The following is a 13,278-nucleotide window of genomic DNA, read 5'->3' as shown; positions in this document are numbered from 1 at the left end:
CTCATGAGAAACTTATATAAGGTAAACTTTCCGGAGGAGGGGGAGAGGAAGGGGAGGAAGGAGAAGAGAGGGAAGGGAAAGAAAGTGGAGGTGAAAGGATCTGTGTTCCCTAACTGGCCAGCAGAGGGGCAGCTTCTATCATACATACTACCACACATAGCCTTTGTTCTTGAAGAGGACCATGACATTAAGGATGTGATGCCTTGACATGCAAGTGAGGAAGGGCTGTGCAAAGTCACTAGCCTCACTTTCTCCTCTGGAGTCATCTGGGTCTACTGGCCAGATATAGGACAGAAAGACTGGAGATGCCCTGGATGCAGTGGGAGACCTTGATCTTTTTAAACTAGGGGTCTTAACAGTTGTACTGAAACAAAGCCCATTCAGTAATTAAGACTAGGTAGGCAAGAAATGAAGTGAAAACTCTAAAAACTAGGAAGGGGAAAGACCCTCAGGATTTTTGACCAAAGCAAAAACTGCTATTTCCACTCACACTTAGCTAGTCAGGACCCAGTGGGGCAATGCAACAGAGCCAGAGTGATTGAGGCCTGTAAATCTCGATATCTTGCTGGTTTTCGCCACAGACTAGCAGAGAGGTGGCAGGCTTCCCTGCTCGGAGGTCTTCAAGTAGAGGCCAGTCAGACATTTGTTGAGCGTGTTGAGCAGGGAGGGAGAGCCCCTGTCGTTGGCCCGCCAGGCCCGACCATCTGTGACTCTGTGAGGCCTTCCCACGACCCCCAGAGCTCCCCATTTCTGCCAGCTGGGTCACGTTCCCCCCCTCCAGCCACCTCTTTCTCCCCTCCATGGGGAAGGTCAAGGTCTCTGCTCCCCAGTGTTGAGTCTGGGTGACTCACTTCCCTCCTGTCATTTAGAGCTGGAGGGCACCTGGGGATGGAGCCTGGCACCCTGCCACAGGGGCCGCCTGGCAGCGTCCGGCCGGGCCTCGGATCGGGCTGGGGTCTCTCTTCTGGGCCCCAGCCCCTGGCAGCCCGGCAGGAAGCTTGCTCCCTCCCTGCCTCCTCCGGGGCCTTTAGCTTTTCCCCTTTCACCCCCTTTGCTCAGAGCTCCTGGGGAACCTTGGCATTTCCTTCAGAAAGGGGTCTGGGGGCATCTCTGCTGCCCCTTTCAGGCCGGGGGGCCCTTGGGCACGTCCTTCCCGCTCTGGACCTCAGGCCCCTCAGCACCATGGGGGTGGGGGGGGCCCAAGCTCTGGGGCAGCCTTCTGTCCTGGATTACACACATTTTGGGGAGCTCCGCTGACCCCCTCCTAGGCCCGGCCCGGGCAGAGGCACTAAGGGGGCCCACGCCAAGTAGGCGGGGGCTGGGGGGCGCATCGGGGCGCCCCCCACCCGGCGCGGGTTCCGGACTCAGGCCAAGCGCGTGGCCGCGAGGAGGAAGTCAGAGGGCCGGCCGGCGCATGCGCCGGGGAGAGGCGGGGCCTCGTGGGAGCGGGGCGGGGCCTCAGCTTGAGTCGGCGTGTCCTGGGGGCGAGGCAGAGGGATCCCGGTGCGTGCGCCCGCGCTAGCGGGGCGGGAGGGCGGGGCCTGCGCCGGTGCGCGTGCTGGGGGCGGGGAGATGGAGGGGCGGCAGCTGCGGCAGAGGGCGGGACTTGTCCCCCGCGCGTGCGTGTGAGCGGCCCGGGGGCGGATCCGGGGCGGGGCCCGAGGGGCGGGGGCGGGGCCTCCGGGCCGGGCGCCGGTGGGGAGGGAGCCTGGCGGCGGAGTAGGAGCGGCGGCTCGGCAGCCTGCGGGAGGCGGTGCCCGCGCCCGCGCCCGCGCCCGCGCCCGCGCCCCTTCCCGGGGGCTGCAGGTCTGCGGGACCGAGAGGGGCGGAGGAGCAGGAGCAGGAGGAGGGGCGCCGGAGGCCCGCGCCTCGGCCCGCCCGTGGGCCGGCCCGCAGCCCCGCGCGGCCATGGTGGGGGGGCCCGCCGCCGCCGCGGGCCGGGCTCGGGGCCGGGGCCGGGGCCGGGGCCGGGGCCGGGGCTAGGGCCGGGGCGCCCCACCCCGCCGCCATGAAGCGCTTCCGCGCCCGGGACAAGTCGGCGGCCCCCGGGCCGGCCGGGGCCCCCCCTGAGCCGCGAGTCCCCGGCCCGGCCGCCGCGGCCCCCGCGCCGCAGGAGCAGGTAGGCGGGCTGGGGATCGGGGCGCGAGGCTGGGGGGCCGTGGCCTCGGCGGTGACCCCCGACTGCGGCGTGGCGTGGGCAGGGGTGGGCCCGGCTTCTGCAGCCCAGCTGACGGGGCGGGGGTCCGTGGGGTTCCCGGCCCAGGTAAGGGGGCTCCGAAGGGCCCCTCCCCTCCCGGGGGCAGCCTCCGCACCGCCCCGACCCCAAATGGTGCAGCGCCCCGGAGCCCCTCCCCGGGAGCCCTGCCCCCAAGCCGGGGGCGCCGCCGCGGGACTGGGAGGTCCGGTGCCCGGACTGGCGGCCGCGGGAGAAGGGGAGAGAGGGGCATCCGGGGGCACGCAGCCCGCCCCTGCCAGAAGCGCCGCGGACAGATGCTGGCCAGCCCCGCGGGGCCCAGCTCAGCCAGGACTGCCCCGGGCCCCCGCAGTATTCATCAAGCCTGCTCTTGCCGGGCACCCTGTTACGGGTGAGGGGAACAAAGACCTTTCCCCAGGCCCTCTCTGTCAGTGCCCTTCTCTGATGCCCTCGAACCTCCAGGGAGAACCTGCCCACTAAAGGCAGAGATTGGCAGGAGCTTCTTGCTTTTCTGCTTCTGAATGTTAGGATTCTAGTCATCTCTGAGTCGCCTCCAAGTCCTTTCTCCTCTTACAGCTTCAGAGTCAGAAGGGACCTTCACGGGCCATTGGGTCCCAGCTCCATTTGACGGATAAGGAAACTGAGGCCCAGAGAAGTCAGTGACCTGCTCAGGTCACGTAAGGTAGCTGGGATTTGAGCTCAGGGCCTCTGATTTCACCAGATAGCATTTTCTTCTTTGGTTTTCCCCCAGTTGTGGCAAAGAAAAGACTTTGTAAACCATTTTTCTTTGGTCCCATGGCTTCATCTAAGTAAGGAACTTCCTGGGAGCTTATCTTTAACTTTCTCTTGAGGAGACCCTTAGTGAACTGACTCCTAGAGCCCATCTGTGGTGGCACCTGGATTTGAGCCCAGGAGATCTTAGCTAAAGCTCCACATCAGTGTAAGTGAGGATTACTTATGGGGATGGGCAGAATCCTTTCATATCTTGCAATCATGACTATCCTTGACCTAAAGGTGGATGTGTTCTTTTTTTTTTTTTTTTTGCAAGGCAGTGGGGTTAAGTGGCTTGCCCAAGGCCACACGGCTAGGTAATTATTAAGTGTCTGAGGCTGGATTTGAATTCAGGTTCTCCTGACTCCTGGGCTGGTGCTCTATCCATTGCACCACCTAGCTGCCCCAAGGATGTGTTCTTTTCTACAGCCAAGTCCTGTACTGTTTTCTCCTAGAATGGAAGCTGCTTGAGGGCAGGTCTTGGACCTGTGTAGTGCTTTGAAATTCTACAATACTAAATTCTTTGTCCAAAGTCTTTTTTGGGTAACTCACCCTACTGTGCCTCTGTCAGAGTCAGAAGAGACCTCAGAGGTCATATAATCCAACCTCCTGGAGCCCAGGGAGGAAGGAAAAGGTTCTTGGCCCAGTCTTGAAGACTGTAGACTGAAGTCCCCTTCCAAGTTCAGTTGCTGCCCCATGGTTGACTGCCACTGGCAAAGCAGATTGGATGTCATGCTGGGAGAATGGAGATGGTAGGAGGGAAGGTAAAGGTCTGGCCTGAGTCATGCTTTTTGTAACTTGGGTTCCTTGGCTTTTTCTTGGCTATTTTCTTGCCCTGACCCAGGCCTACTACCCACCCATAGTGGATGGAAGCTGCATTGATGGGATTTTTTTCCAACTCCCACATTGATCCTGGCTGTTTCCCTGACAAGACCCTTCTCCTGTCAGCTCCAAGCATTTTCCCTGGCTGTCTCCTGGGTTTGAGATGTGACCTTTTCTGCCTTTCAGGACTGTCTTCAAGTCCCAGTTAAATTCTCTGCCTCTACAGGAAGCTTTTTTATCCCAACTCCTTTCCTCTCTGAATTATTTTGTATTTTTCTTCTATTTGACTTGTTTGTACATATTTGTTTGAATAGTGTCTCCCCCCCCATTAGATCATGAACTCCTTAAGGAACTGTCATTTGTCTCTTAGTATACAGTAGGTGCTTAATAAATGTGTTGCTTTTCTTGGGCTTTTGCTACTCTTGGGCAGCCAGTGCTGCTTCTGGACCTTGTGGGAAATTTTGAAAATTAAGGTGCCAGCCCTTGCCATAGAGCCCCCGACACACAAAGAGGTAAAACCAGTCCAGTGACTGATCCCAAGGGATGAAAACCACATGGGTCCAGCACCCAAGTCCATATCTTAGAGTCCTTGATTCTTCTCTCTCCCTTTATCTCCCCCAGTCAACTCCCCCAGTTTCCTCATTCTGGGTCTACAGCATCCCTCTTTCATGGGGGGTGGGGGTCTGTCTTCTAACACAGCTGCAAACCCAGCTCAGGCCTTTATCATCACTTGCCTGGACTACGGCAGTAACTTTTTTCCTTTCTGCCCTAAACCTCTCTTTTAACCATTCAAACTGCCAAAGGTTTCCCTTAAACCTAGGGCTGACCATGTTACTCTGCAGCTCAGAAACCTGCAATGACTCCCTGATATTTCTAGGATAAAAACAAGCTTCTTCCCTCCTCTCTACTTCCTTTCCCCACATATTTCCTGTTTCTTCCCTTTCTGTATCCCCTAGGCCACCCAAACTGGTCTGTTCCCTGTTCTCTGAACTCCCATCTCTCAGATGCACAGATTATCCCTTCAAGAGATAGGTTAATTGTCTACTATCACTGAGATTGCTCTCAGTCTGTGGAAGGTTTGGAGGTGCTTTTAGATTTTTAAAGCTCTGGAAGAATCACAGAAGTAGGAGTCCCAGCAATTTTTCACCTTGTTAGCACATGTCATATACTTCACTCATCCCCACTTGGGCAGTCTCAGGAAGACCCATCGCAGAGTGAAGTTTTTAAGTACATACAATAAAATATCTAAGATTACAAGGGAAATCAGTTACTAAACTATCCAGACACCATTCACTGTCCCCTGAAAGCCTCTCCATGGACTCAGTTCAGAACTCCTGACCCAGGACAGTTGGGGGGAGGAGCCTGGCCCCCTGCTGGGCAGCACCCCTCCGGATATCTCTGGGCAAAGGGGCTGGGTCAGGGCAGAATGAACTGAGCACTTGACACAGGTATGGAAGCCCCCATTTATTGCCTGTTCCACCCTCTCAGTGCAGGAAGAGACCTAGTATATGCTTCACCCCTGAAGTGCCCACTGTAACCTCCTTGTTCCAAAACCTGCAAGGAGGGCAAATACTCTTGCTGTTAGCATGCTTCTCTTTGAATCAAGCCCTGATTAGCTTTTTGGCAGCTTCCCTTCAAGACTCCTGACTGCCTTCTGGAGCCACCTAGTACCCTCCTCTCCAAGATAGTCCTGCAGATGTGTGACCATGATGCATCCTGGCTCAACCATGGCTACGGTGGGACTTGTAGACTTGTGTTGATTGGGGTCATGGCAGCCCCAGGCAATTGTAGCTTTAAGGAGTGAGTTCCATTTATTTAGTTACTTACAGAGAAGGGGCCAAGTCAGTGAAGTAATTTAGGAGCCACTTTTAATTCTCTGAATGATGATTTTATTGGCTTCATTCTTGAATCTGCAGGCCCAGTAAAATGAAACAATTAAGTTGAGATGATTCAGTTGGACAGGGTCCTATCATGTGCCTCCCATGTTCCAGCCCTGATGGTAGGCTGAAGAAACAATGAAAGAAACTGTCTCTGCCCTCCAGGAGCCGATGTTCTATTGGCGGAACTCCCTGTGTGCAACAAGGTCCATCCACCTCCTTTTTGAAGCTTTGTCATAGAATGCAGTCTCAACATTTGGGATTCTGCTCTCACTTAGTTGTGTCCTACTGAACATGTCACCAGAAACCCCAGGTCATTCTCTTACTATGTTGCCTTTAACCACCTGTCTCTCCCTAGTTCTGTGCTTGGGAATTGATTTCTTTGTAAGACATTACAATGATCCTCACTTATGAAGTGTTTTCTCAGCTGTGTGTCATCTGCAGTCTGTTCCTTTTTCCTCTAAGCACAGCCCTGGGGCACTCCACTATAGACCTCCTTCAGAGTAGATATCTCATCTTTAATGACTCTTCTTTGGACCTGGTTATTTTGCCAGCTTAGAATCTGTCTAATTGAATTTTTGTCAGATCCAAATCTTGGTGATTGTCCATGAGACTAGCATAAGAGATTTTCATGATATGCTTTGCTAAAACCAAGGTATTTTGTATCTTTGGCATTTCTTTTATTAACCCCATTAGAAAAAAAATGCTGTTGAGCATGACCTCTTCTTGAGGAAGGCAGGCTGATTCTTTGGGATGCCTGCTTTGTTTTCTAGATATTTCCTAATCTATCTTTCATCATTATGTCCTACAGTTTGGCCAGGCATCGAAGACAAGTGATCTCTGCTCTCCGGAGTGGGGATTGCATTTGTGCTTGGGCCTCTTCTTTCGAGGTCGGCTCTATCCCTGCATTTTTGGAGTGACTTTGTGGATAGAAAACAGGCATGTTATTGTGCCAGTAACCCTTGGATGACCTGGTACTTCATCACTAGGCGAGTGACCCTCACCAGTGAAGCTGAGGTGGGGGATTGTTTGGGATGACATAGCCCATGGAGCATGTCTGGAGGACAGGATGTTGTCTGTTGTCTTTGGAGATTCATTCGTCATCCTGAGGGAGTCTGTTGCCATGGGCAGTTTTATTCTAATTTGGAGTTACCTTATAGAATAGTATGTTTGCCACCGTTTTTATTTGGCAGTGGATTATTGACCTTGGTGGGTTTTGGCTTCCTGTCTCCATGACATACAGGATGTTGGAAGGAATAATGATTCTCCTTAAGTACTCTTCCACTTAGAGATGTCCCTCTCTTGGAGAAGCAGTGTGGACTGGTGAAGAGAGAACTAGCCAGCTATTTAGCTAAGGTTTTAGAAATAATATCTTATTTGATCTGTGAAACACCCTTGCTAAGTAGGTGATACTGTTTTCATCTCCATATTACATTAGAAGAAACTGAGGTAGAGGTGAAATGACTTGCCCAGCATTTTGTAGATAGTATGTCTTAGACAAGATTTGAACCCAAGTCTTCCCGACTTCAGGCCCAATGCTCTCTCTGTTTACTACTCTGGTAGTTCCTCCTCACTTATAAAGTTATGGGTCCATATCATCATAGCTCTAAGTATATGCAAAGAAGTTGTGTTGGTGGCTAGTCCAATAGCTTTTGAAGCTATTACTTATTTCGATGGAATATGCAGGATCTGGATGGAAACCATGTCATTTGTCAGACTGTGGCAAGAACTTAGAATGTTTAGTTTGGAGAAGACAGGACTTGGGGGACAGGAAGAGATTTGTTTTGTGTGTGTTGAGTGGGAGATAGAGCATCAATGTGTACAAACTACTACACAGAATGGAATTCTTAATAAGGAAGGAACATTAGTCCATTCAACAAACATTCATTTTATTTTTTTTCAAAAAATTAAAAGCTGTTCTTTTTCCTATCCTCCCTCCCAGCAAATATTTAAAAAAGAAAAAAAAAGAAACTAAGCCAAACATTCCCATTATCTACAACTGAAAATATCTGTCTCTTTCTAATCTTAACAATTCCAGCTTTTATCTTTATTTTTTTGAGTTATGATTTATCATTGCATCAATCAGAATTCTACAGCCTTTCAAAGTTGTTTATCCCTATAATGTGCATACAGGTCTCCCCGGTTTCCTCTGATGCTGTTCATTTTATCATTTGTTATTACTCAATATTCCATTACATTCACATACCAGAATTTGCTTAGCCATTCTCCAAAAGGAGTTATATGTATATATCCCAAACATTTCTTTTAATAATGTAATAATATATGTTTATTTTTATTTTTTTAATAAATAATCATTTTTCTCCCACCTCCCACAATTAAAAAAAGAAAAAGCAAACCTTTGTAAAAAATAAGCTAGTGCAATAATGTTCATTGTATTAATAGACTACAATTTGTTCAGCCATTCCCTGGTTAACAGGTAGCCACTTTGTTTCCAGATTTTTGATGCTGCAAAAAGTGCTACTATGAAGAGTTTGGTGTATATGGAGCCTTTTATTCTGTATTTGGCTTTCTTGGGATATGAAATCACTTGTAGCAAAGGCATTGTTAACAATACAGTCAATTTTCTTGCAGAATTTAAATTATTTTCTAAAACATTTGGCTTCATTCACAATTCCACTAATAGTGAGTTGATAGTGAATCTGTCATCCTATAACTCTAGCAACATTACTTTAGTCTTTTGAGTGGCAAAACTTTTGAGTGGCAGAACTCTTAAACCTTAAAATTAATTTATTTTTTCAATTTTATGCTAAAGTAGTTTTCAACAATCCTGGGTTTTTTCTAATTTGCATTTTTCTTATTATTAGAGATTTGAAGGCTTTTTAAAAATGTTGATAGTAGGCAGAGATTTTCAAAATTATTCATGTTCTTTGACCAGCTGTCTATTCAGGGAATCATTTTAGATCTTATTCATGGCAATTTCCTATATATCTTAGATATCCATATCTTTTGTCCCATATAAAATTTTTTTCTCAGTAATTTTTCTCCATAGTTTAAGTACATTGTTTTTGTTTATATGCCATCTTTGTGATTTTAGACAGTCAAAATTGATCTTTTTTTTCTCTTTTGTTATCCCTCCATACCTTGCCTGGTTAAGAATTAGACCTATTCCCTATCCATATATTCTCCTCAATTTTTAAAAAGTGATATGATCCTTTTACATTTAGATTGCCCATCTATTTGGAGCTTATTGTGTTAAATGGTATAATATTCTGGCCTTAATCCATTTTTGGCAAATTATTTCTGTTTTTCCCAGAAGTTTGTTGGATAAGGAGTCCATTTCCCAGTGGTTTGTGCTCTTGGATTTATTGAACATTGGACTACCATAATCTGTTATTTCTGAGAAATAGAGAAATTTATGGGAGATGAAAATTTAACTATTAGAATTCTGAATTCTAATTTGGACTTGTTGAGGTTTAGATTTAGGTAGAATAATTCAATCAATATCAAGGTATCAATTCATCAATAAATACTTATTATGCATTTACAATGTATTAGAAACTGGTGTTGTAAAAAAAGGCAAAAATAGTCCTTGCTGCCAAGGAGTATATGTTTGAATGGGGGAAACAATGTGTAAGTCACTAGCTGCCCCCAGGATGCACACAGAGAAGATTGGAGAAAGGTTCTAGTAGCCAGGTGTATCTAGAAAGACCTTCCTGCAGAATAGGCTGAGGTTTGAGATGATTCTTAATGGAAGCTGGGGAGAGAGCAAGAGGCAGAGATGAGGGTGGGAGAACACTCCAGCCATATGAGGTACAGTCAGTGCAATGGCATGGAGATGGGAGGTGACATGTTACGTGTGAGGAAATGTTAGCAGGTCTGTGGTAGGGTTGTGAGGCTAGAGTAGAGGTGAGAGATTAAGAATGGATAGCTAGGTCTAGAAGATGATCTTTCCATCCATGAAATGAGAGTAGCTCATCCAAAGAGGAAGGAATAGAGGGCCAAGGCAGCAATTTTGGGGCAGCCATGCTAAGAAGATGGAGGAAGAGTCGTCAGACATTAAGGAGAATCAGAAGAGAATAGTGACCTGGGACCCAAGGGAGTGAGGAGTGTGTCCAGAAGAGGATGATTAGTAGTATCAGAAGTTGGAGAGAAGGTGAGAAAAATGAGGTCTGGAATGAGAAAATCTGGTTTAGCAGTTAGGAGGTCCTAGGTAACCTTTAAAAGAACAGCTTTAGCAGGAGTATAAGTCATGGCAAAGGAGGATAGGTATGGAACATGGCAGAGGAGAGGCATGTATCATGGTGGGGAGGAGTCATGGGTCCTAGTGGAGGAGGAGAGGCATGGGTCTTGGCAGAAGAGAGTCATGGTTCATGGTGGAGGGGGATAGGCTTGGGTTATGGTGGAGGAGATTAGACATGGGTCATAGTGAGGTGAGGCAGGAGAGGCAGCTGGTAGAGGCAAGTTTGAACTGGTCCCTAGCCCTGTAGGCAGTGACTTTGGCATTTCTTAATTTAATCCTCTCCTTGTGGGACCATGAGTGAGTAGTTTTTCCTTTGCAGCTTTGCTGGGTCATCTGCATGGGCTTTTGGGAATGACTGACAGCTCCCCCTTCTTTGCTTGTGGAACCAATGGGGATGACTGGAGGGGCAAGGTACTCTGTCCTGTCAGAACTTCAAATGATCATTCTGGCCCCAGTGCTGGATGGAGAAGCTGTGTTGAGGCCAGGCATGACTGGGCTGGCCACAGGGCCAGGCATCATTACTGTGCATTTTCTCTTTAGATAAAACACTACGGGCTCTGGTTGCTTGTTGCTGTTTTGCTTGTTTTAGCTTCCTAAAGCCCTTCTCATGTCCTGTTGCTCTCCTTCGATCTGGAGGGGACCTCAGAGGTCATTTGGCTTAGGCCTTCCTGGTGTGGGCATCTTCTGTAGGCAAGCTATTCTTTGGAAGTTCTTGGTTGCTTGATATTGCCCTGGAATTGGTTCTTAAGGAGTAGAGGTGCTCCTTGTCTTGAGTCCATGAAGTCTGGACTCCACAGGTTGACACTGAAAGTTTTGCTCCTGATAGTCCTGTGTAGCAGTCAGATTTCCTCCTCTCTATTCCTCCAGGTGCACTGCTCCAAGCAGCCTGGCATCTCTACTCACAGGAACTCCTGGCTATCCACAAGGCATCCTCTTTGGCCTTGGTCTGTCTGAAGGACTTTCTTTCTTAATTTTTTTTTCTAATTAACAAACGTTTATTTTCTCTCCTCTAGCCATCAGCCCCCAAGGTGAAAAAAAATAACAAAATAAACAAAACTCTTGTAATAAATATACAGAATGAAGCAAAACAGTTTCCTGCATTAGCCATGTCTGAATCTGGATGTGTCATTCAGTGCCTCAGATTCATTAGAAGTCTTTGCCACCTCATGGTCAGACTTTGGGTGTTCACCAGAGCTCACAAGTCTCTCAAGTGTAGTTTGTTTCTACTAACTCTGCTCATTTTCCTGTGTACCATGTAATACAGGTTTCTTGGAAATGATCTTTTTCAGCATTTCTCCTTAATATTCCATTTCATTTATCAAGTCAAATCAGCAAGCTCTTATCAAGCACCCACCGTGTGCTCTGCTAGAGAAATTAAGAAAGGCCACTTACCCCCCCCCCCCAAAAAAAAGAAAACAAACCAATTCCCTACTCTCCAGGAGATTAGTTTAATGGGGGAAACAGCTGGCAAACAACTCTTTGCAAATAAGATAAATACAGAGTAAAATGGATATTTACTTGAAACCAGGAAGCTAATGCAGTAGTCCAGACTGAGGTGACAAGGCTACATCAGAGTGGTGGAAGTATCAGAGGCATAAAGGAGGTGCATACAAGAGATGTTATTCAGATAGAATGGAGAGTACTCTGCCACAAATTGGATAGGGGGAATGAGAGAGTGATATGTTGAGGATGATGCTTAGGTTGTGAGCCTTGGTGATAAGGAGGTGGCTCCCTCAATAGTTAAAAAGGGGGGGCTGATTTGGGGCATGGGAAATTTAAGGTATATTCAGGATACTTGGTTTGAGATGCTAATAAATAGTTGATGGTGCAAAACTGGAGGTTAGGAGAAAAATTTGAGCTGCTAAATTTGAGAATCATCATCATAAAGATGAGATCTTCAAGTAATATTGTAAAGGTAAGTGATGTCAAACTCAAATAGAAACATTTTTTTCCCTTGGTTTTTGCAAGGAAATGAATTTAAGTGACTTACCCAAGGTCACACAGCTAGGTAATTATAAGTGTCTGAGGTCAAATTTGAACTCAGGTCCTCCTGACCTTGGGGTCTGGTGCTCTATCCATGTGTCACCTAGCTGTGCCCCCCTTTTTTCATTTTTATCTATTTTTTTCAATTATATGTAAAGATAATTTTCACCATTCATTTTTGTAAGATTTTGAGCTCTGTAGACCCAAGGCTAAAGAGAGGTCAAGAGGAATAAAGATTTTAGCTATTCCTTAGTTGATAGGGAAACCTTAGTTCCTAAGAAAAGAGCTGTTATAAATATTTTTGTATATTTGGGTTCCTTTCCTCTTTTTGTTGATCTCTCTGGGAAGAGACCTAGTAGTAGTAGTAGTAGTAGTAGTAGTAGTAGTAGTAGTAGTAGTAGTAGTAGTAGTAGTAGTAGTAGTAGTAGTAGTAGTATCACTGTCAAAAGATAATTTCCGTTTTAGCACTTTAGGGGCATAGATTCAAATTGCTTTCTAGAATGCTTAGGCCAATTTATACCTCCACAGTATATCATTAATATGACTTTTCCTACAGCTTCTGCAACATTTGTTGTTTTCTTTCTTATCCTAGTCTAATGGGTATGAGGTAGAATGTTAATGTTTAATTTGATTTTTCTCATTATTAGTGAATTTGGAGCAGTTTTCATTTAGCAATTTGGATATCTTCCTTCGAAAACTGACTTTCTTATCCTTTGACCATTTTAAAGTAGGGAGTGACTCTTTTTTTAAATTGTTTTTTGAATTTTACAATTTCCCCCCCAATCTTGCTTCCCTCCCCCATCCCCCACAGAAGACAGTCTGAAAGTCTTTACGTTGTTTCCATGCTATACATTGATCAAAATAGAATGTGTTGAGAGAGAAATCATATCCTTAAGGAAAAAATAAAATATAAGCGATAGCAAAATTACATAATAAGATAACTTTTTAAAAAAATCTTTGTTTAAACTCCATGGTTCTTTCTCTGGATACAGATGATATTCTCCATAGCAGATACCCTAAAATTGTTAGGGAGTGACTCTTACTGTCTTCTGGTTGTTATATGTCTTAGGAAATGAGACTTTCATTGCAGAAATTTTCTGCAGAAAATTTTTTCCTCCAGTTACTTGTTTGCCTTCTAATTTTAATTTCATTGATTTTGTGCAAAAATCTTAAATATTATATAATTAAAATTGTCCATTTTATGAACTCTTTCTATATCATAGATCTAAAAGGTCCTTGATTCTCTTGTATATTTAAATTATGGATCTATTTTGTGCTTTGAAAAGCTGGTTTAGAACTAATTTCTATCAGACTTCTGCCCTATTTTTGTCTGGTAGTGAATTCTTGCAATAATAGCTATGGGTTTACTAAACATGAGTTTAATTATGTTTATTTGCTTTGATATAATGTCTGCCTCATCTGGTCTATTG

The 13,278-nt window shown here is 46.4% G+C and overlaps 1 protein-coding gene across 7 annotated transcripts in view; it reads left to right on the top strand.

The window, feature by feature from the left end:
• The first annotated feature begins 1,972 nt into the window (after positions 1-1,972).
• The window catches only part of MAST2 (microtubule associated serine/threonine kinase 2), a 156,902-nt gene continuing 145,596 nt past the window's right edge, over positions 1,973-13,278 (top strand). For all 7 annotated transcript variants that reach the window (XM_074221551.1, XM_074221545.1, XM_074221544.1 and 4 more), the window contains exon 1: positions 1,973-2,119. In XM_074221551.1, the coding sequence (XP_074077652.1) occupies positions 2,009-2,119 (111 nt within the window). In that variant the 5' untranslated portion in view covers positions 1,973-2,008. The remainder of the gene's footprint in view (positions 2,120-13,278) is intronic.

The sequence above is a fragment of the Macrotis lagotis genome, chromosome 2 (assembly GCF_037893015.1).
Source record: "Macrotis lagotis isolate mMagLag1 chromosome 2, bilby.v1.9.chrom.fasta, whole genome shotgun sequence".
Taxonomy (NCBI): domain Eukaryota; kingdom Metazoa; phylum Chordata; class Mammalia; order Peramelemorphia; family Peramelidae; genus Macrotis; species Macrotis lagotis.
This window is presented reverse-complemented; position numbering and strand designations above follow the sequence as displayed.